The sequence below is a fragment of the Lontra canadensis genome, unplaced genomic scaffold, assembly GCF_010015895.1.
Source record: "Lontra canadensis isolate GAN:19392208 unplaced genomic scaffold, GSC_riverotter_1.0 scaffold71, whole genome shotgun sequence".
Taxonomy (NCBI): domain Eukaryota; kingdom Metazoa; phylum Chordata; class Mammalia; order Carnivora; family Mustelidae; genus Lontra; species Lontra canadensis.
In genome coordinates this window covers 2,244,106-2,267,799 of record NW_022631065.1, presented here as the reverse complement: position 1 = coordinate 2,267,799, position 23,694 = coordinate 2,244,106, and the positions used below count along the sequence as shown (strand labels likewise).

Genomic DNA, 23,694 nt, shown 5'->3' with positions numbered 1-23,694 from the left:
TTCTGTCTCCTGAGAGGCCCTCCAAAAATATGACTTTGATTTAAATGACAAACTCCATTTTAGAAAAACAATACATGATGGTGTGATGTTTCTCCTTTAGTTGTGGCTCAAAAGGGGGCAGCCTAAGTCCTTCTGGATCTCCGGTTTCTTCTTTCCTCAAGGATTTCTAACAGGTAACCAACCATGCTTTCCCAAGGAAAACCCCACAGAAAAGACCATGATCGGTTACATGCTGGGTTTCTAGGAGCGGGGGAGAAGGCCTGGCTGCTAATGACCTAACTGTGCATGGCTGACTATAGGGCAGTTCAGTGAGGCCCTGCTCTTCCTCTCTGACTCGGGGAAAGGATGGCATCCCTAAGATGCTCCCCTACAACCTAATCCCTGCCCCTCTCTGTCGTGCAAGTGTGGCCTGCAGTTGCAAACGTCCACAGCATGCCCCAGTCCCGTGTGACCCCCGCGCTTAAAGGCACCACCTGCTCCAGCCCCACCTCAGTGCAGCTTCCTTCCCTCTAACAAATACTCCTTCTGTCCTTCCAGCAGCCCTCAAGGACTCCAGCTAGCGGGCCCAGCCTTATATACAGCCCATATAAAACAAGCTGAGCAGGACTCTGAAGTTAGGGAGATGGGGCTCTGGAATTCCTGCACTGGCTTATCTCCCTCACTGCAGAGCACTGCCCTTGAGACTTGGCCTTCCTCCCTCTCTTCCCAGCCCTGCCATGGCTCCACCCCTCCCAACATCACTGCAGGCTTCCAGTCTGAGGAGCTGATTTGGAATAAGGCATTAATGGTTGAGACTTCTCGCTGGAGTGGAAGCTCTCAAATGCTAGAGCAGCCTGGCGGAGGCGAGCGCAGGCAGTTTGAGAGGCGGCAGTGTTGTTCAGAGCACCCAGCTTTCTGGTTTTCATATTTATAGGAACTCTTCAAAACCATGCTCGGAAGTACAATTTGCCTATAGATGAGCTGAGTTTCAAATACAACATGATTCCCATCTACCGGGATCAAGCTGCAGTTACAGAAGCAGCCAAGACAGTGCAGTTTGGACAAGAACTGCCCATGGACTTGGAGGTACTGTCCCCTGACTACTGTTACAGCAAAACAGCCCTGTCCCACGGCCATCTGAGATCTCAGTCAACCTCCCCTGGCCCCCTCTCCCACTGTCTCCCACATGCAGGAGCACGAGAAGCAGACAAGATTCACAGCCCTCAGACAAACTCCCCAGGCGAGCAGTGCCTAGATGGAACTGCCCAAATTAGCCTCATTTGTAGAGATGTTCTTTAAAGTAACACTGTTTATTCCTTTAGATTCCTATGGCAACTTTCTCCTTCTTAATGGAGAAAGAGGTTAAATATGAGGGTTTTAAGAAGATGTCAAAAACAAGGGTTTCAGAATCAGGCAGGCCTGACTCTAAATTCTGACCTTCCCCTTTGCCAGCTAAGTACGCTAAAGCAATGACCAAGGTGCCTGCATCTCAGCATTCTCAACCCTAAGATGGGGCCGCCGCCGGCCTCAGAGTGGTGATGCGGTAAGAATGAACCGGCGCATAATGCTCCCACAATAAAGAACTACTGTTACAGGCTGAGTCTATTGGCCGTTCATTGAGCTGCCCCCTAGTGGAAGTGATGTACCAACTTCATACATTATATAACCACAAATACACCGCATAACTTACAGGAGTGCACTAGAGAAGCCGTTTAAACTTCTTGCCTCCATAGTTTACTCCTTCTAGAGCAGAAGTTCTCAAAGTGTGATTCCAATACCAGGAGTTTGGGCATCACCTGGGAACCTCATCACCTGGGAACCTACTAGAAATGCAAATTCCAAGGACCCATTCCAGATCTACTGAATCAGAAACTCTGGGCTGGGACCCAGAAATCTGTACTATGACAAGTCCTACATGGGGTTCTTGGCCCACTAAAGTTTGAGAACCATGGCTCTAGAGTATCAGTGATTCTCAACCTTGACTGACCGTTAGGAACACCTGTGGAAACTTCTTAAACATCCCAGTGCCCAGATTACCCGCTAGTCACATAAAATCACCCCTGTTTCATTAGGTACATTATGTTCCAAAGCTCCCCTGGTGACGCGAGTGTACAGCCAGGGATGGGAACCGCTGCTGCCAACGTGAGCCGCCTGGCTTCGACGCACTAAGGAGATAGCAACGGGGATTGGAGCTCTGTGTACCAGTGAGCCGTATAAATATAATTCCCTGTTTGTGCCACAAAATCAAACATCAGCTCCAGATGGCTTTTTCCAAGAAAGTGTTCACGCCCCAATCAACAGAGTTGTGGTGAATGGCTTTACTAAACTTTCTTAGTATATCCTGGGATCAGTTAGTAGAAGTAGCTCCCGGGTAATTCTGTCAGCATCCGCCCCACTCAGATCCGACTGATCTACTCTGCTCACACCAGCAAAAACTTACAAAGACAAACTGATCCAATATGCATGGCTTACTTATGAAATACGGTAACATCCCGTGCCTCTTAATTGCCTGTATTTAAAATGACAATAAAGAGTTACACTTTTAAGGAAATTTGTTTGAGCATCAAAATGCTTTTTAAAGTAAAGAGAAAATAAGTTGAGAGTTGCACTCCTCATTATTTTGAGCCCCTTCTTAGCCAGGAGGGTGTCCCAGCCCATATCAGGAATAACCAAGGCCACCACAGGAAGGCACCCACATAAAAGCTCTCACTGAGGCCTTCCAGGATGCCGGCCCTGCTCTGTGCCTGGCACATTTTTACCTGCCCCAGGAGGCTGACTCTGACAGATAGAAGCTTATGCTGACCACCAGGGCCTCTGTTCCTCCACCTTGCCCCAACCCACACATCTCCGCCTGGATTGTGGGCACTGGCGCATGACACTGCCTTAGAATCCCTGCCTTCTGTGGAGATGGCAGGTCACATCATGGGCCCACCTCATGGTCCTCCCAGCGACGGTCTCCCAGAGACTGCTTACACAGCTTTGTTTCTGTTACACACAAGCCACTGTCTGCCCATCTGCCACCTTTGTGCGGTTTAGGAAAACACACTCCCTCTGGGTGGATGCCCACGTGGCTCCCACACATGGCCCGGTACGTGTATGGCAGGCTGGATTTCAGCCTCTCCTAAGGCAAACTGCACAAGTGTACACAGCAGCCCCCAAGACAGGAAGGCCCCCTCTCTCCCTCCCTGAGCCTGCCCAGGAGATGAAGTTCAGGATGCTAGAAAGTAAAGACCAGCCAAAAAGAGCTTACCATTCTTTTGTTCGTGATAAAAATGTACTACCTGTGTCCAAACAGCTCAGTCATCTGCCTACGGGTGCAAAGCTCCAATCATCCCAAAGATAACTAGCTCCACGAATGGCCAGTGGCACTCAGTGTTTGAGGAAGGACGACACGGAAGCCTACAACTGGCCGAAATTGTACACCAGGGGTGGCATCCAGTCACGGGCCACTAAGGGCCCCAGGATCTTTCTCTGTCTCTCTCTCCCCCACCTGCTTTAAGAGAAACATGAAAAATCTAGAGTAATTTCTGAAAACAAAAAAGGAACTTTCCATTGGTGCTCTGTAAGTGTTACTAGAGATATAGAGTCTGTCTTTAGCAGGGCACCCAGACCCCGGAAAGACCTTGCTAAACCTAACAGCCCTCCTATCCCACCCAGTTCCCATGAGAAGGAGAAAGTCAGGACATAATATAGGATAGTCTGAAGCCCATCAATGGCTTCCCTATTAGAGATCTGGGTGGAGTATGGAAAATATGAGATTTGGTGTCAAACTGAGAAGGAAGTCATTTTACCTTTCCAAGCCTCTGTATTTTCCGCTCCAGAATGTGAGTAATAATAGCAATCTGTAGAGTGGTTCTTAGAACTAACCGGTGAGGATGTGGGGCTCAGAAAACAGCCCACAGCAGCTAAGGCCCTTCTCCTCACCTTAAAACTTCTGTTCGTCTTTCAGTTGCCTTCTCCTCAGGATGGCGTTCTTGTTCATGGGATGTTCATGGATGCTTCTCGATGGGACAACACGGAGATGGTGATGGAGGATGCACTGCCAGGACAGATGAATCCAATGCTGCCTGTGGTGCATTTTGAACCTCAACAAAATTATGTGCCAAACCCAACACTTTACCACTCCCCACTTTATAAAACAGGGGCCCGGGCAGGAACACTCTCAACCACAGGTAAGGATGCGCAAACACTGGCCCAGATGATGACAAAACACAAACTACAAAGTCAAAAAAAAAAAAAAGTGTACTATGCAAGGAGAGATCTTAAACCAATTAGCAAAGCTTAAAAGGAGGCCACTTATAACATATTAATTTATAAATGTTACAAATTCTCTTTCTTTAAACTCTGAGAATGGATTGACAGTATAAAACTAATACTTTCTTCTATTCTAATAAGTAGAAAGTAGAGCTTATTGAACAGTGACTTCTAATTTGAAAAAATGATGACCTGAGTACATACAAAAATCTCTCTCTCACCAAAGCCACTGAGACTCATCGTAGAAAACGGATTTGAAAATAAACCAAAAATGGAATGCTATGTTCAGAAAGGGGAATCTGAGTGGGCCTGAAACTAAGACGTAGCCCTGAAAAAAGGAACCAAGTAGAAAGCTATATCAACAGAGACTGAAGGGGTGCCTGGGTGGCTCAGTAGGTTAAAGCCTCTGCCTTCAGCCCAGGTCATGATCCCAGGGACCTGGGATCGAGCCCCACATTTGGGCTCTCTGCTCAGCGGGGAGCCTGCTTCCCCCCCACTCTCTCTCTCTGCCTGCCTCTCTGCCTACTTGTGATCTCTGTCAAATAAATAAAATATTAAACAACAACAACAGAGACTGAAGATCTGCCCCATACAGAGTTGGGACACAGCTAAAGAGTGAGCAGGGAATGAGCTAAGGAAATCCCTCACAATAGAGCACAATGAGATTTCAAAAAAAAAAAAGAAAAAGTGACATCATGAAAGGAGCCAAATTTTCCATTTTCTGGAAAGGAGAAATCTTTCCAATCTGGAAGAAGAAAGAGGATGAAAGAGAGATAATAATGGCTGATACTTTCCAGAACTGAAGAAACACTGTTTTCAAAGTGGCCATACCATTGAACACTTCCACTAGCAGCATGTAAGGGTTCCAGTTCCTCCACATCCTCATGACCACGTAGGATAATCAGTCCTTTTAATTTTAGATGTCAGATAGGTGGACGATAGAATATAATGGTATCTTCTTGTGGTTTTAACTTTGCATTTCCCTAATGACTAAGGATGCTAGCCATCTTTTCTGGTACTTATTTGTATCTTCTTTGATGAACTGTCTGTTCAAGTCTTTTACCTATTTTTGTAAAAGTCATTTGTCTTATTATTGGCTAAAATTCCAATAGGAACTCTGTCTTCTCAGCAAGAGGAACCAAGAAAAGATAGTAATTAAAATGATGTTGCAGACAACCCTCTCAGGTCCCCTCCCTCCTTGGGAGCTTTGTACTATCACTTTGCTATCACTAAATAGATCTTGTTCGATGCCTGGGTGGCTCAGTCAGTTAAGCATGTGCCTTAGGCACAAGGCCCCAGAGTCCTAGGATCCAACCCGCATCAGGCTCTCTGCCCAGCAGGGAGTCTGCTTCTCCCTCTCCCTCTGTGCATGTGCTCTCCCCCTCTGTGCGTGCTCTCTCTCTTTCTCTCTCTCTTCCTCTCTTATACTGTCCAATAAAATAAAATAAAATACATTATAAAATAGGTCAGGAAGAGAGAAATTCTTCCACAAATGGTGCTTGGACAATTGGTTTTACCAAACTTAGACCCTATGTCATACTATATACAAATATTAAATCACTGATGGATTCCTTACACTTAATCATCACTAAATTTTAAAACTATTATTAACCAGAGGAGCAAGATGGCGGAGGAGTAGACATAAATATCATCAGGTCCCAGGAGTTCAGCTAGTTAACAAACCATTCTAAACACCTACAAACTCAACAGGAAATTGAAGACAAGAAGAGCAGCAATTCTAGGAACAGAAAAGCAACCACTTTCTGGAAGGTAGGACGTGTGGAGAACTGAACCCAAGGCAACATATGGAAAGAGACACTGCTGAGGGAGGGGCTGGCTCCCAGCAAGCAGTAGAGCAGTGGAGCACAAAATTGGAACTTTTAGAAGTCTGCTCCACTGAGGGACATCACTCTAGAGGCTAAGCAGGGGGTGGAGAACTCACAGGGACAGTGATCTCAGGACCTGTGGGGTCACAAAAAGACCAGGGGTATCTGAGGGTGGCAGAGCTCCCAGGTATTGGAGCAGGGAAACTGGCTGCAGAGACAGAGCCAAGAGCCAAGTGAGCTCTCAGCTTGGGGCTACCTTAAACTATGATCCAAGGCACAGTAAGGCCACTGCTCTTTGAGCAAGACCCCAAAAGTGGCAGATCCAGAAGAGACACCCTTCCCCCTTCCTCCTCTGGGAGGAGCGGCATAGGAGCATGCTGCAGGAATCTGCTGGGTTTGGAGACTCCAAACAGGGCCATGTGCTAGAGATAGAAACACTCAGGCACAGGTTGGGTAAGCTCGGAATGTGGCCAGAGACCAGGGAGACGGGAGTGATCAACTACTTTCCTCAAGGGTGCACTGAGGAGTGGGGCCCCAAGCTCTCAGCTCCTACAGGGGCTAGAGACTGGGAGGCCGCCATCCTCATTCCTTCATCCAAATCTGTACAGAAAGCATTCAGGGAGCAAAAGCTACCAAGAACAAACCCAAGCAGATTACTTAGCCCAACCCCTGGCAAGGGTGGTGCAATTCTGCCTTAGGCAAAGACATTTGAGAATCACTGCAACAGGAATCTCCCCCAAAGGATCAACAAGAACATCCAGCCAAGACCAAGTTCACCCATCAATGAGAACTGCAAAACATCAGAGCTACAGGAATACACCACAAAGAAGTCCTGGCTTTTTCCCTATGATTCTTTAGTCTTTCAAAGTTAAATTTCTTAAATTTTATTTTTTTCTTATTTTATTTTTTTAATTTTTCCTCTTCCCTATTTTAACCTTATTTAAACTATTTTATCTTATCAATACCTTTTTAAAAAAATATTTTTAAATTTTCATTGTTATACTCATATTTTATCCCTTCATTGGTTTTAACCTAGTTTTTTGTATACATATAGGTTTTCTCTCTTTAAAATTTTGGGATATAGTTTCTTCTAACAGATCAAAATATACCTTAAATCTAGCACGTGGCTTTGTTCTAGTCTCCAACCTGATCACATTCTTTCCTCTTTTTTTTTTTTTCTTTTTTCAACCAACTTCCTATCTTATCAATTCCTTTTTTAGAACCTTATTTAATTTTCATCTTTATGGTCATATTCCATCCCTTCATCGTGTATACCCTTATTTTTGTGTGTGTAAGTTTTTCTTTCTTTAAAATTTTGGGAGACGGTTTCTTGTAATGAACCAAAATACACCCAAAATCAAGTGTGTAGCACTGTTCTATTCACTAGTGTGTGTGTGTGTGTGTGTGTGTGTGTAATATTTTTTAAAAATATATATTTTTTTCTCTTTTCTTTTCAACTCCTTGCCCCCTGGTTTTGGGTCTCCTCCGATTTAGTTAGTGTATATTTTTCTGGGGTTGTTGCTACCCTTTTAGTATTTTGTTCTCTCATTCATCTATTCTTACCTGGATAAAACGACAAGATGGAAAAACTCACCTCAAAAAAAAAAAAAAAAAGAACAAGAGGCAGTACCATGGCTATGGACCTAATCAATTCGAACGTTAGTAATATGTCAGAACTAGAGTTCAGAATGACAATTATCAAGGTGCTAGCTGGGCTCAAAAAAAGCATGGAAGATACTAGAGAATCACTTTCTGGAGAAATAAAATCCCTTTCTGAAGAAATAAAAGAACTAAAATCTAACCAAGTTGAAATTTTAAAAAGCTATTAATGAGGTGCAATAAAAAATGGGAGGCTCTTACAGCTAGGATGAATGAGGCAAGGGAGAGAATTAGTGATATAGAAGACCAAATGATGGAGAATAAAGAAGCTGAGCAAGAGAGAGAAACAACTACTGGACCACGAGGAGAGAATTCAAGAGATAAGTGATACCACAAGACGAAACAATATCAGAATAATTGGGATCCCCGGGGTGCCTCGGTGGTTCAGTGGGTTAAGCCTCTGCCTTTGGTTTAGGTCATGATCTCAGGGTCCTGGGATCAAGGCCCACATGGGGCTTTCTGCTCAGCAGAGATCCTGCTTCCCCCTCTCTCTATGTCTGCCTCTCTAACTACTTGTGATCTCTCTGTCAAATAAATAAATAAAATCTTTTTTAAAAAATGTACAACTTGGTGACATTAAAAACAAAAAAAAGATCCCAGAAGAAGAAAGGGGCAGAAGGTATATTGGAGCAAACGATAGCAGAGAATTCCCCTAATTTGGCAAAGGGAACAAGCATCAAAATCCAGGAGGCACAGAGAAACCCCCCTCAAAATCGATAAAAATAGGTCCACACCCTGTCATCTAATAGTAAAACTTACAAGTCTCAGTGACAAAGAGAAGATCTTGAAAGCAGCTTGGGACAAGAGGTCTGTAACATACAATGGTAGAAATATTAGATTGGCAGCAGACCTATCCACAGAGAACTGGAAGGCCAGAAAGGACTGGCATGATCTAGTCAGAGCACTAAATGAGGAAAATATGAAGCCAAGAATACTATATCTAGCTAGCCTGTCATTGAAAATAGAAGGAGAGATAAAAACCTTCCAGGACAAACAAAAACTAAAACAATTTGCAAACACCAAACCAGCCCCACAGGAAATATTGAAAGGGTCCTCTAAGCAAAGAGAGCCTAAAAGTAACAGACCAGAAAGGAACAGAAACAATATGCAGTAATAGTCACCTTACAGGCAATACAAAGGCACTAAATTCATATCTTTCAATAGTTATCCTGAATGTACATGACCTAAATGCCCCAATCAAAAGACAAAGGGATTCAGAATGGATTAAAAAAAAACAAGACCCATGGATATGCTCATTTTAGACCCAAAGACACCTCCAGATGTAAAGTGAGGGGGTGAAAAACAATTTACCATGCTAATGGACATCAGAAGAAAGCAGGAGTGGCAATCCTTATATCAGATCAATTAGATTTTAAGCCAAAGACTATAATAAGAGAAGAGGAAGGACACTATATCATACTTAAAGGGTCTGTCCAACAAGAAGATCTAACAATTTTAAATATCAATGCCCCTAACATGGGAGCAGCCAATTATGTAAACCAATTAATACCAAAATCAAAGAAACACATCCACAATAATACAATAATAGTAAGGGACTTTAACACCCCCCCTTATTGAAATGTACAGATCATCTAAGCAAAAGAGCAATAAGGAAATAAAGGCTTTAAATGACACACTGGACCAGAGGGACATCACAGATATATTTGGAACATTCCATCCCAAAGCAACAGAATACACATCCTTTCTTGATCAAAGATAAAAATCAAACATGATCAAAACTCTTCACACTGTAGGGATAGAGGGTACATAACCCAATATCATCAAAGCCATCTATGAAAAACAAACAGTGAATATCATTCTCAATGAGGGAAAACTAAGAGCTTTTTCCCTAAGGTCAGGAACATGGCAGGGCTGTCCACTATCACCACTACTATTCAACGTAGTACTAGAACTCCTAGCCTCAACTATCAGACAACAAAAAGAAATAAAAGGCATCCAAGTCAGTAAAGAAGAAGTCAAACTCTCACTCTTTGCAGATATGATACTTTATGTGGAAAACCCAAAAGATTCTACTCCAAAACTGCTAGAACTCATACAGGAATTCAGTAAAGTGTCAGGATATAAAATCAATGCACAGAAATCAGTTACATTTCTATACGCCAACAGCAAAGCAGAAGAAAGAGAAATTAAGGAATCAATCCCATTTACAACTGCACCCAAAACCATAAGATACTAGGAATAAACCTAACCAAAGAGACAAAGAATTTGTACTCAGAAAACTATAAAGTACTCATGAAAGAAATTGAGGAAGACACAAAGAAATGAAAAAACATTCCATGCTCATGGACTAGAAGAACAAATATTGTGAAAATGTCTATGCAACCTAAAGCAATCTACACATTTAATGCAATCCTTATTAAAATACCATAATTTTTTTCAAGGAAATGTAACAAATAACATTAAAATTTATATGGCACAGAAAAGACCTCAAATAGCCAGAGGAATGCTGAAAAAGAAAGCCAAAGTTGGTGGCATCACAATTCCAGACTTCAAGCTCTATTACAAAGCTGTAATCATCAAGACAGTATGGTACTGGCACAAAAACAGAGACACAGATCCAAGAACAGAATAGAGAGCCCAGAAGTGGACCCTCAGCTCTATGGTTAACTAATCTTCAACAAAACAGGAAAGAATGTCCAATGGAAAAGACAGTCTCTTCAAAAAATATGTTGGGAAAATTGGACGGCCACATGCAGAAGAATGAAACTGGACTATATCCTTACACCACACACGAAAATAGAATCAAAATGGATGAAAGACCTCAACATGAGACAGGAATCCCTCAAAATCCTTGAGAAGAACACAGGCAGCAACCTCTTCGACCTCAGCCACAGCAACTTCTTCCTAGAAACATTACCAAAGGCAAGGAAAGCCAGGGCATACATGAACTACTGGGACGTCATCAAGATGGAAAGTTTTTGCACAGCAAAGGAAATAGTAAAAAAAAAAAAAACACAAAAGATAACTGACAGAATGGGAGAAGATATTTGCAAATGACATATCAGATAAAGGGCTAGTATCCAAAATCTATAGGAACTTCTCAGACTCAACACCTAAAGAACAACGAATCCAATCAAGAAATGGGCAGAAGAGATGAACAAACATTTCTGCAAAGAAGACATCCAAATGGCCAACAGACACATGAAAAACTGCTCAACATCACTCAGCATCAGGGAAACACAAATCAAAACCACAGTGAGATACCAACACACACCAGTCAGAATGGCTAAAATTAACCAGTCAGGAAAGGACAGATGTCAGCGAAGATGCAAACAAAGGGGAACCCCCCTACACTGTTAGTGGGAATGCAAACTGGTGCAGCCACTGTGGAAAACAGTATGGAGGTTCCTCAAAAAGTTGAAAGTAGAGCTACCCTACAACCCAGCAATCACACTACGGGGTATTTACCCTAAAGATAACAAATGTAGGGATCCAGAGGGGCACATTCACCTGAATGTTTATAACAGCAGTGTCAACAATGGCCAAACTGTGGAAAGAACCTAGATGTCCATCAACAGATGAATGGATAAGGAAGATGTGGTGTATATATATACAGTGGAATGCTATGCAGCCATAAAAAAAACAAAATCTTGCCATTTGCCATAATGTGGATGGAACTCGAGAGTATTATGCTGAGTGAAATAAGTCAATCAGAGAAAGACAATTATATGATCTCTCTGATATGAGAAATTTGAGAGGCAGGGTGGGAGGTCGTGGGGTGGGGGGGATGAAACAAGATGGGACCAGGGAGAGAGACAACCATAAGAGACTCTTAATCTCAGGAAAGAAACTTAGGGTTGCTGGGGGGTGTGTGGGGGGAGAGATAGGGTGGGTTATGGGTGGCTGGATAGGGTGGCTGGGTTATGGACATTGGGGAGGGTATGTGCTATGATGAGTGCTGTGAATTGTGTAAGACTAAGGATTCACAGACCTGTACCCCTGAAGCAAATAATACACTATGTGTTAATAAAATTTTAAAAGGGGGGGCATAACTATAAATAAAAATTATTATTAACCCTAATGAAATAATGGCTCTAAGTAATAATTATCAACAGCTAATATCCCAACAAAGAAAGACAAATCAGATATAAGGTGCTTCCTGATGGAAGTACACACAACCTATTCAAGTATTCTTGCCCCAAAAAGCTCAAACCTGAATGGGATCATGCCCTAGATCTAACCACCCCTTTATACGGATAGAGGAACACATTTAAAATCACCAGAGGATGCTGTCAGCAAAAATCCAGACTGTAGGAAACTTTACAGGACAGTCTGGTTGTTTCAACAATTATAATGGGATGGCAAATGGAACAGAAGGGGAAACCTACCAACTGAAAGAGATTTAAGAGACATATCACTGGGGCACCTGGATGGCTCAGTAGATTGGGCATCTGACTCTTGATTTTGATTTTGACTGAGGTTGTGATCTCAGGGTTGTGGGATCAATCCCCACATCAGGCTCCTTGCTGGGTGTGGAGCTTGCTTGGGATTCTCTCTCTCCCTTACTCCACCCCCACTAACATGCTCTCAAATCAAATCAAATAAAAACCCATCACTACTGCAAGGCATGGACCTCATTAGAATCCTGAATCAAACAGTTAAATATATATATAAATGTGTGTATGTGTGGGTCTAGGTATATGTGTATAGATGTGTGTGTGTGTGTGTGTGTGTGTGTGTGTGTGTGTGTGTGGTGCATCTGTACTATAAAACGTCACTCAAGCATTGCCCAGGCACCATGCAGGGCATGGCATACAAAAGTAAGGAAAGGGAAGACATAGGCATTCTCTGTAGGAGACAGCACCACCTTCTCCAACTTCCACACAGATGGGGTTTGCCATGAATGCAGTACCATCTTGAGGGCAGAATGCTCTACTTCTCACACTGGTCCTGGTGCAAAAGTGCAAAAGTGACCTCTTACTTCAGATGCCCCACAGCTGAGGACCAGATATCTACAATTGTGCTTAGTCATTTCAGGAGCCCTGGTGCCCAACTGCAGGGTGAAACAAGGCATGCATGGATGGACAGACAGATGGACAAATGAACAGATGCCCAACCTACCAAATGCATCCCAAGTCCCACTAAAAACTCAGGGCTGAATTGTAGTCCAGTGTTCCCTCAGTCAGACTGCAGAGAATCTGAAACATCCTTTACAACATGATACAAAGTCAGAGCTGGACAGGGCCTAAAGGATCATGTCCTAACATATTCATCTTACAGAGCATAAAACTAAAATCTGTAGAGGGCTAGCTACCCATTATCTTTACAGACTGAGTCAGGCCTGAAACCAGGTATCTTGATACAGTGCTCTCTGTATCAAGGGGTTATTCTTTAACAAACCTTTTGTCCTTGTATCCTTAACTAGGTCACTCAACCAACTTTGTGGTTACTGTCCTCTTACCTTCGAAGCGGTCCAAAGATTACTGGGTTGCCAAGGGATCAGCTTTGCTCTGCCAGCTAAATGAGTGAAAAGTTGCCACCTCCTGCTAAAAAAGAACCAGGCCAGAGATCTTTCCTGATGGGAGACAAAGGTCTGCAGAACTTATATGTGAGCAGAACAGCTTTCCTTTGGATCTGACTTAAGAGGGTAGATGTGTTTTTTCTCTTCTAACCTAAAATAAACTTTGAATGTTTCTTCCTGTTGCTGATTCAAGCTCTGATGTGAAAGCAGTGGGTTCAGCACTCACCTCTTAAACCTGCTCCCCTCCCCCAGGTGAGTCAGGCAGCTTCCCGTCGTCGGTAGCCTGGGCGAGTCAGAGCTCAGCCATGCCTTACCCACAGGGGCTTCCTTCCTCCTCACGCTAATACGAAAGGCCTGGTGTCCACTGCAGTCACATGGTCCCAGGGGCTTCCATTTCTGGGAAATGATTAAGGTTCAGAGCCCAACACAGGGGAAGGTGATGAGCAAATGAGCTGCATAACAAGATGTTGACCCCAAGATGCCTGTTCCCCCACCCTACGGGGCTATACTACAATCCTCAGAAAAAGCTGCTATGCTTCACGAAGTGCAGGTTGGTCTTGCCCAAGTACAGAGCTTCTCCTTCCACTTTAGATAAGCCTGCGTGAAAAGCAGCCAAGTCCCAGCCGGGGTGGTCTGAGCCCGCCTCCTCACCACAAGCAGAGGTTGTTGGGCCAGTACTAAGATAGGGCAGTCACTGTGGCAAACCATCTTGTGTCAGCCCTGCCAACAAGGGTCTGTTTGCCTCCTCAGCCATAACACGAGCCAAGAAACTGGGGATCACCTGGCTAGGATGGATAAAGCTACATCACCCCCGTAACAGAAATTTGCAAGAATTGGGTCAGACCCAGTAATCCTGCCTTCCCATTTTACTTCCACCTTCATCCCCATTCCTATCCAAGTTAAAAAAAACAGACTCAAGTCCTGGAAAAGCAAAGAGCACTTCTATTACCTTAGAGTTCAGAGCAGGAATCTGAGGCTACTCTTGGCGTTCCAAGCGGGAAAAGGTGCTTACTAAGCCATGGGAATGGCTGTAGCAGAAGTCAGAGGTGGACATCGGGCACCACAGCAGCTGTAATCCAAGGTCAGAGAGCTGTGGGAAACTGCCGACCTCACAGCTGTACCACACTCGTGGAGCAGGAGACTGACTGGACAAGGAAATGTAGCGCCGGGCCACTGCACAAACTCGTGCCTCCTGGAGCCTCCACGTATCTGCCACCACTCCCGAAGAAAAAGGTCTTCTGAGCCCTTCCACCTTCCAAGGCACGTAAATCTAGCTCATTAGGAGAATCTCAAACATAGCAGCAAGGGAATCCAGGAACACTGAACCCTCCTACCCCTGCAATACAGGGTGCACGGTGCAGAATGAAGCAAAGGTGGAGGACGGCATCCTGAGTCCCACCACACCACTCTTTAAGTAGACCCCAGAATCTTCTGGGCCCTGGAAACGACTGTGAATGCACCCACAACAAAGTCTAGGAAGAGAAGATCACAGCACCGAAAGCCCAGGCAATCAGGCTTTCCCCAAACCACATTAGGAACAAACACATCTGTTTCTTGTTGGTCCCATCCAAGTCCTGCGAAGACCCTCCGGGTTTCTGTGAGCTGCTTGAAGGCCCCTAAGGAAACCTTGCTGTGGGGCAGGAAGGGGTGGGGGGTAGGGATAAAAGTTCCCATTTCAGACTCAACCAAGACAATTCTACTCTTATTCATTTTCTATAGATTCCCCATAAGACACAGACATATAAATAATAAATAACAAGACAGGAAGAGGGAGTGTTTGGAAACCACTTTCTTGCACAGCCCCTTTGACAAAACCCACCCATTCACCCAGTCTTCAGCATGCCAGTGAGACCCATTATACGTAATTAAAGCGCTTGCCAGAGTGCAGGAAGTACCCTAATCACAGACCTGAAATAGAGATGAGTAAACAAAGGTCCTGCGGCCTACTGACTCCCCAGAATCCAGAACCCGCAGTGAGTAGGAAGAGGAGCAGCAGGAAGGAGAACAGGGTCAGGATCCAAAGTGGCAGAAGCCCAGGAGCAGAGCCCAGGAATGAAGCAGTAATAGTATCCAGAGGGTGTGAGCAAGAGTTGTTTGCATAATATATACACGTTGTAGGAAAAAGTCTACACAGAAAATGTATTTAATTATTTTCATATAATACATTTATAATTATTTTCATACAACTCATTATGTTACAAAACTGTACACCTACCCCAAGCTCTGCTGGATAACCCAAAGTCAATTCTTGGACAGAGAACCACCAACACTGCATTTTACTCTCTTTTCTTGGGTTGGGCCTATCAAGGCTAGACCAGAGTGTGGAGTACAGGAATGGCCATCCTTCAAGTCCATGGGGTCAGGGGCTTGGCCTAGCCCCTCCAGTCATTACAGGAGGGGTGCCTCTGTTTGGAAAGCCAGCGCCAGCACCCAGAACACAGGAGTCCAGAGAGACAGGCAGGCACTGCTGGCCACCAACTGGCTGTGGTGGGAATGCCCACGGTGAAGGAGCTGCAGCTCAGCGGAGACGGACCTATCCAGAATGGGGACCTGGAGCTGTGGGACCATGACACTGGGAGAAAAAGAAAAAAACAAGAGTCTCAGAGCACAGCAGGAGCCACTGGCTACTCCAAGGCCCCCAAAGGCCCACACAGCTTCTTTTCATCTCCCTTTTTTAAAGATAGATGGGAATGGATTTAGTATATTAATGGGCTTCCTGTGTCTTTGTCCCTTAATACCACTGCTACAACAAACCCAGCTGATACAAGTGCTAAGACCAGTGCATGTCCCCCAGCGATATGGTTCTTGGTTCAGAGATTATCAACACTCTAGGTGCAAGAAGGCCCAACTCAAACTTGCTTATCATTAGCCTTTGGGTGATCTTAGGCAGGGACCCTCCTCACTGACCACATAGAGAGGCACATCCAAGCCACGAGGTATCCTCCCTGGGATCTGGCTCTCTCCCCCATCCCAGCTCAGTCTGGTGTGAACACCATGCAGACAGCCCAAGTCAAGACAGTATGAGCTGAGGGGCCCATGGTCTCAGGCCCACCTGGACCTTTCAGCTCAGCTCAGGTGTAAAGTGCCCAACTCCGGGCCACCTTGAAAGGAAATGGCCCAGAATGAAAAAGTACCAAACAGGTACATCCTTCCTCCACCAAGGAAGGATGGTTGGAGGGCTGTCCTCTGTCAGGTACTGTGGAACACGGATACAACAGGATTTGTCCCTGTTCTCCAGGTCCTATTTGGCACCCAGCTTCCCTCCATTTAAAAATGCCAATTAGGACACCTGGGTGGCTCAGAGGGTTAATCGACTCCCTTCAGCTCAGATCATGATCTCAGGGTCCTGGGATTGAGACCCACATCTGGCTCCCTGCTCACCATGGAGCCTGCTTCTCCCTCTCCCTCTGCCTGCTTATACTCTCTCTCTCTTTCTCTGTCAAATAAATAAATAAAATCTTTAAAAAGTGAAAAAATAAAAATGCAAATCCCAGGGCTGCCTGGGTGGCTCAGTCAGTTAAGCATCTGACTGTTGATTTTGGCTCAAATAATGCTCTCACAGTCACGGGATCAAGTCCCCAGTCAGGTTTCCCGCTCAGAGTGAGGTCTGTTTCAGATTCTCCCTCTCCCACTCACTCTCTCAAATAGGTAAATAAAATCTTTTTAAAATTTAAAAAACAAAACCAAAGAAGCTACCAATTCCACAGCACATTGGATGCCGGCTTCCTGCCTCCAGTGGCTCCTCATTCCTGCAGGCATAAGACTCTCAGTCACTCCACCCCACTTCCTGTCTGGACCCACCCCACCCCACCCCACTGCTCTTGACTTCCCAGGCTCCAGCCATAATTACTTCATCTTGGTTTCTTCAACACGCTCACTCTCTCCATGCCTTCAAGTTGTTCCCTTTGCTTGGAACTCCTTCCCCTCCTTGCTCAGTTGCTACTCAACATTATTAAGGACCTACGCAGGCATCAGATCCCTGAATCTCCCGATCCAGACTCAAAATTTCTGTTCGTTGGACTTCACTTTGTCAGGCTTCTTCTCAGTATCAGCTGAAAAGTCCGTCACTCCACAAGGCCTTTCCTGGTGCCCAGCCCTATACACACACACAACCCTCCAACACACACAAAAGCACATTCCCACAGCACCCTATACTTCCTTTGCAGACGATCAACTCAAGATCTGGATTCCTCCCCAGAATGTGAACTCCATGAAGGCAGATGGCTAATGCCTGGTTTACTCCAAAGCCACAGCCCTGAACACAAAAGCAGGCGCATGGAAGGAACTCAATACACTCAGGTTGAACTGGATCCTGGATCCCAGGCCTCTCTGATGTAGTTCTTCCAGAAGCCTTATGCCCTGCAGACCAGGCTGAGTCATCACCTTTGACTCCTCTGCCCACCTCTGACCTACCCACTAAGAATCTCTGAGAGTACATTCTGTGGTCACCCTACTCCCTGTCAAGCGTGGGGGCTGAAGAAGCCCATTCTTACAAGGATGCTTCCAACTCTGCAAAACTATGAAACCCCTGATCTGCAGTGCAAAAAGGGCTGGCAAACCAACACACTCATGCACACCCACACCAGCTCCCCCACCCCGCCATCCTTTAACAAAGATAAACATGTTGCCCTTATTCCAGCTTGAAGCAACTACCTTTAATCTGGATTCATCTGTATCACAGTGACCGGAACACCAGTGCCTAAGACTGTGAGGAACAGGAAAGGCTGGTCCACCAGTGGGGCATTTATCCCCACCAGAGCCTTGAAGACCCTCACTCTTAAGCAGTGTGGTGGGCATTCCTGGGCTGCTCCCCACCCACACTCCCAGGGGGCGCATGGAGGCCCGGAATGGGCTCCCTGCCAGGCCCTACCCAGGCCAGCCCAGCCCGGCCCAGCCCAAACCACCATCTCACCGCTCCTCCAGTCGAACCCACAGATCACTGAACTGCCTAAGCCGCTGCCTTCGCTGTGGGCGTGGCCGCCTCCGCTTCTTCCGATACTTCGGCTCCGCCCCACCACCCAGGTCTGCACTTCCGGGCGGGGACACGTGAGGCGAGTGGGCTGCAAACGCAGCTTCCGGAGCTCGCATGTCCACAGCAGGCACTTCCGGAGCAAAGATGGACGAGAAGGTGGGCCCCAAGGACGGAGTTTGGCTCTTCTCTCTGTGAACAGGGGTGGAGGGAAGATGGATCTGAAAGACAGTCGCACAGCATGGTGTCCTCCCCACCCTCAGGGCCTCAAAAGGGAGAGAGAATGTGAAAGTTCAAGCTGGCTAGGGAAGGTTCTCGAAGCCGCCTCCAGAACTGATCACTTTGACGCCTTAATTTCTCCCTCCCATACTGTCACCATAGTCGTTCCAAATCCCCCAGCTGGGGAGGAAACAGAAGATTTCTTTTAAATTGTGTATAATTACTCCCCTTCCCTAACAATGGGTCACACTGTCTAGAAAGTCACTGAAGATTACAGCACTGAAAGCAACATGAAGAATGTTTAAATGCCATTTACCTAGGACAGTTGAAGTGGCCCTTAATCATGTTAATCCCTCCTTTACCCTCCTAAGGGCTTTACTCAGAATGAGTCTGTAGCAGCCCTATCCCCACCTGAATGACTGCTACTGTTCACAGTACTGGCATCTGACCACCTTACCCCAGGCCTCACCATAAGCCATCCTTCCCAAAGGGAACATGTTTTTCACAATTGATGAGAAACTCAAACTTGCTTCTAGTCTTCCACTAAAGGTGACTTAAGTCCCCACTACCCCAAGAATCTCTTCTGGTGGGGAAATAAGCTGTTAGAAGGACCAATTTTCTTCCCACAACAGGACTTTTGTCAATGGCTTAGTTGGGGTTGAGAAGGGTCAGTAAGAGATGAATCCCAGCTACTAGAGGTCAATCCCATTGTCTCCTGATGGAGGCACTGAGGGCCCTGAGGCTCCCATCCACCTGAGAAAAGGGAGCCGTGGATGTGCCAAGTGCATCCTCCAATAATGTGGTGTAGCAGACCAGCATATGTAAGAACTCGGTCGTTCTGCCCTGATTCAGCCTTGATGAACTGCCCACTAGCCAGAAGCAGGGCTCAATTCCGACCCACAACCCAACAGAACTGAGATGTCAATTAATATTCATGGCCCTGTGTGAGGAAGGGAGGAGGTATAAGAGAGAAAAAAATGAAAAAGAGAAAGACTCAGGGTGGGCAAAAAAGGTAAAAGAAGGGAATTCCTCAAATGGCAAAGAAGAAAGGCCCCTATTCTGAACTTGAGCCTGGGAATCCCAGCAACATATAGTGACAGCTACAAGACCCCTGGAGGACAGGACCTGCCAGATTCATCACTGTCTCTGGAGCCCAGCACAATGCCTGACATGTAAGTGTGACACCACTTAGATGAACCTCTTCATTATGCCAAGAAACTGGAGCCTAGAGAGGAAAACTGCCCTGCCTCTCTCTCTCTCCAAGATTCTGGTGGCCTCCTAAAGGATTTAGGAGCAGATGGTCAGGCAGACCCCATGCCAAGGCCCTCTACCCCAGCAGAGATTATGTCTATGTCATCCTTGACCTCCATACAACCCAAACAGGCCCTGGTACACAGTAGGCACTCAAAACAAGGTCTGTTGTTTTTACTTAGCAAAGAACACGGACTCAAATTCATGAAGGCTCAGCTCTTACGGCTTCAAGCAGTGGATCCTCACAGTGGGACAAATCATAGCTTCGGTTCTGTTCAAATCACATCACAATAGACACAAGAAGACCTCAGTCCAGTTACTGCAGGTAGCCAAGGCCAGGGCTTGAGAACCAAGTTAATTACCCCTGCTTGTGGGGGGGGGGGTAGATTAATCCAAAAGAAATTGATTTTACTTCTCCTGATTTTTATCTTTCTCATATTTCACAGCTGAGATGTCCTGGGGAATCATAACATCCACTTTACAATTTGAGGAAACTAAGGAACAGGAAAATAAACTTCCTTACCCTAGGTCCCAACAAGGATTCAGTGCCATTTTCAAATAACATTCATCATTAAGATTTTTTTTTTCGGTTTATAAAGCTAATCTATTTCACTATAGAAAATATGGAGAGTATCGCATGGTGTCGCTATAATCTCCTGGGAGAGACCCTACAGACAAATGCTCACAAGGTTTCAGGCTTAAGGGTCCCTGGGGCAGTAGGGGGTGGCTGCTGCTCTGCCAGGAACAGAAAATCCCAGGGGCTGAACACAGCCCAATCCATCCCAGAACTTCTGGGCTAGCTTAAGTATCCCATGAGAGCTTGAGGTTATAGGTTACCATGCTTTGGTCCATCTGAATTCCCAAAGTTTAGCAAAACCTCTAGTTATGTATGAAGCCTAGGCCCATGGTCATTTTGGCCACAGTAGAGGACTCTTGGGCTGAGAAACAGTTTGTCCCCTGCCTGAATTTCATATAATCTATTCACTCCATGGAAGTCTCCAAGAAAGAAACACTGGATGGCAGTGACCCCTCTCCTGGGCACACACCCACAGGAGGACATGTGGTATCCAGGAAAAAACCCAGGCTTGGAAACCAGGGCAAGGTAATTAGCCTTTCTGGGCCTTTGCTGTTTCTGTGAAGTTGAGCTATCTCGCCTGGCTGCTGTGAGGATTGAAACGACTCAGACACTTCACAAAGGGCTGAGCTCACGGTCCGCATTCCATGTGCACGTCCCTTCCTCCCAGTCCCTCTGTGGGGATGAGTGACACTGGACGTGCGCCAGCAAGCATGGCCAGAAGCCTCGAGCACACCACTATGTAGCCTAAGGAACATTCACCAGATCCTCACTGGATTTGTGGTAGGCAGAATAATGACCCCCAGAGATGTCCACATCTTGATCCCCAGAACCTGTGAATACATTTGTTACCTTTCCTGGTAAAAGGGCTTTTCTGGATGTGACATAGGACTATGAGATGGGAGATTGCCCCAGGCTATCTGGGTGGGCCCAATCTAATCACATGCATCCTTAAAGCTAAAGAACTTTTCTGTGGCCTGTGGGAGATGTAAGTACAGAAGAATGGTCAGCGAGATGCAGTGTCACTGGCTTTGAACGTGGGGGAAGAGGTCACAAAACAAGAAATGTGAGCAACCTCTGTAAAGTGGAAAAGGCAAGTAAACAGATTCTCCCCTAGAGGCTCCGGAAGGGAATGCAGCCCCACTAACATCATGTCAACCCAATGAGACTTGTCAGACTTCTCATCTACAGAACAGTAAAAGAATCTTTTGCTTGAAGTTTATAGTAGTTTGTTGTGGCAGCAAAAACAAAAACAAAAACAAACAAAAAACCTACAGCATCCATTATCCTGGAAGAGGTGTGGGTGTGGGGGACTGGCTAAATCCTTGGGATCAGCCCAGCAGGAGCCTTGCCAGCGGCATTTCCTGTGTGTTCCAGCTGTGTGTTCCAGGTGACAATGGAGGGGACTGGCTGCCAGTTGCCCTCCCCTTACTCCAAAATACAACCCTTCTCTGTCCACCTCGTACTGGTCTACCCCAAACCCCAAGGGGCTGGCAGGGCTGGAGTAAGCTAGGTCACCAGCTGGAAGGCCTCCTGCCCCCTCATTCACACAGCCTGTCCCAGATCCAGGTTGCATACGATCAGAATCATCCCTCAAGGGTTATCAGATGGCTGCTAAGGAGAGTAGGAAGGAAGTGGGTGCGTCCACAGCCACTGCACTGGCCCTCGCCAATACCTTCACTGTGGACACTTCCCCCCACCTTTCCCCCAGCTCTAGGCCCTTATCCCCTTGCACCCTCCTCTTCCTGAACAGAAGCTCCTTTCCAGACTTCTTGCTCCCTTGTGGCCTCCCCTGGGAGCACTGCTCACCACTGAAAAGTCATAGACATTTACCAAACGGAGCACATAGGGTGTGCCAGATGCCAGGACAGCTACCACAGATGCACACACCAAACCCCTTGGGAATTCCTGTGTTGGGGTGGGCCCTGGCTGGAGCAGAGAAGAAGATGGGGCATTTGTACTGGACCTCACAAATTCTGACAGAATTAGGGGCGGGGATGACGACTGACCCTCTGGCAGAGGAAACTGCATGAGCAAAGACAAAGGATCTGGGAAGTAAAACATAGAAGAAGAAAGGGCAGAAAGAGAAGGGACACACAGGTGGGGCAGTCTGAGCCGCACTATGGCACAGATGACCTGTGTGATCTTTCTGTTTGTCCGTACGGAAAGGAGAAGAAACACCTGCCTCACAGGCTGGCTTTGAGGATTAACTGAGAGTCCATGTGAACTTAGCTGACACCTGACAATCTATCAGTAAATGTTCTTTCCTTCCCTGGAAATGTGAGCAGCCGGGCTGGACGTCAGCATGGTTCTCAGCCCTCACTGTGCATCAGAATCACGGAGAGATTTTCAAAATTGTGATTCCTGACCTTACTTCCTCCCAGAGGCAGGTTTCAGGGTTAGAAAGAGAAGTAGGAAGTACACATACGTAGGAAGTACACATGCACACACGTACATGCACACCATGTACATATACACACATACACACACGGGCACAGCAAGGTCCTCTTCAGCACCCACAAGCACTGGGTACCAAACACCAGCCAAGTCAGCCCTGCAGCAGGGCGGGGAGCTGAGAAGGGACCAGGGGGCCCAGCCCACCCTGCTATCCAGGAGCACATAGCCAGTAGGTGAGGAAAGACCCAGTCCCCCCAAACCAAGCAGAGAACCACTAAGGGCTGGTTTTTCCGTCCAGGGCTGAAGGAGGAGAGGAGGGAGAGAAAGAACCACACTTGGGCCATCAGCAGAGCTGGCTAAAGGAGGGGCAGGGTCTTCCCTGTCAGGGGGAGGTGGACAGGCAGCAGCCTGGATGGGAGGTTTTCCCATGCAAGAAGCCTGCCTGTGCTGGAAAAACGGTGGGGTCTGGAAGCTGAGACATCAGCACACAGAAATCGGACTTTAGAAAAGAACAGGGAGAAACCACTGAAGGTTTCTGAGGAAGGGACACTTGCAAGGTTAGTCCCACAGAAAGGAAAGAATGGATCAGATTGTGAGGGCCAGGGGAAAGGAGAGGAGCGCACCTGAGAAAGGAGGCCAGAGGTGTGATGAAGGTGAGAAATGAGGAGTCTCAGGTGAGGGCTTTTGCAGAGAAGGGGTGCCAGTGCAGAACGGTTACTACTGACGCACTGCGCGTAGGTATGAAGTAGCGGGGGGGGGGGGGGGGGGGGGGGGGGGGGGGGGGGGGGGGAGACGGGCCCAGGCTGTACTGAGGGAGACTAGCAGAATTCTGCCCCCACCCCGCCCGGGGGGGTCACTGGACTGTGAGGGAGGACCCTCTGGAGTGAGGGGCTAGCAAGAGGCCCTGGCTTGAAACAACATGAGTTGAAGGGAGATTCTGAAGAGAGAGAGGGTACCTGGGGAAGGGCAGCCATAAACAGGCACCACCTCCTACCCACTCTCTACCCCTTCAGCAGAGGACCACCCACCACCTCCGCATTCTCCTCAGCACCGCTGAGATCTTTGCCAGGAGGGGGCGCTGGTG

At 46.4% G+C, this 23,694-nt stretch overlaps 2 protein-coding genes across 6 annotated transcripts in view; one reads left to right on the top strand and one right to left on the bottom strand.

The window, feature by feature from the left end:
- Positions 1 to 13,329, top strand: part of DNAH6 (dynein axonemal heavy chain 6) — a 231,596-nt gene extending 218,267 nt beyond the window's left edge. For both annotated transcript variants that reach the window (XM_032880677.1, XM_032880676.1), the window contains 4 exons: positions 101 to 173; positions 914 to 1,065; positions 3,929 to 4,151; positions 13,105 to 13,329. In XM_032880677.1, coding sequence (XP_032736568.1) covers positions 101 to 173; positions 914 to 1,065; positions 3,929 to 4,151; positions 13,105 to 13,208 — 552 coding nt within the window. In that variant the 3' untranslated portion in view covers positions 13,209 to 13,329. The remainder of the gene's footprint in view (positions 1 to 100; positions 174 to 913; positions 1,066 to 3,928; positions 4,152 to 13,104) is intronic.
- The window catches only part of TRABD2A (TraB domain containing 2A), a 126,372-nt gene that overhangs the window by 59,370 nt on the left and 43,308 nt on the right, over positions 1 to 23,694 (bottom strand). For 2 of the 4 annotated variants that reach the window (XM_032880678.1, XM_032880679.1), the window contains exons 6-7: positions 18,113 to 18,361; positions 15,328 to 15,772 (exon numbers count right to left, since the gene is read on the bottom strand). In XM_032880678.1, coding sequence (XP_032736569.1) covers positions 15,589 to 15,772; positions 18,113 to 18,361 — 433 coding nt within the window. In that variant the 3' untranslated portion in view covers positions 15,328 to 15,588. Of the gene's footprint in view, positions 1 to 13,542; positions 13,597 to 14,149; positions 14,270 to 15,327; positions 15,773 to 18,112; positions 18,362 to 23,694 lie in introns of those variants that run through there. The other 2 variants (XR_004385350.1, XR_004385349.1) reach the window with 2 other exon arrangements.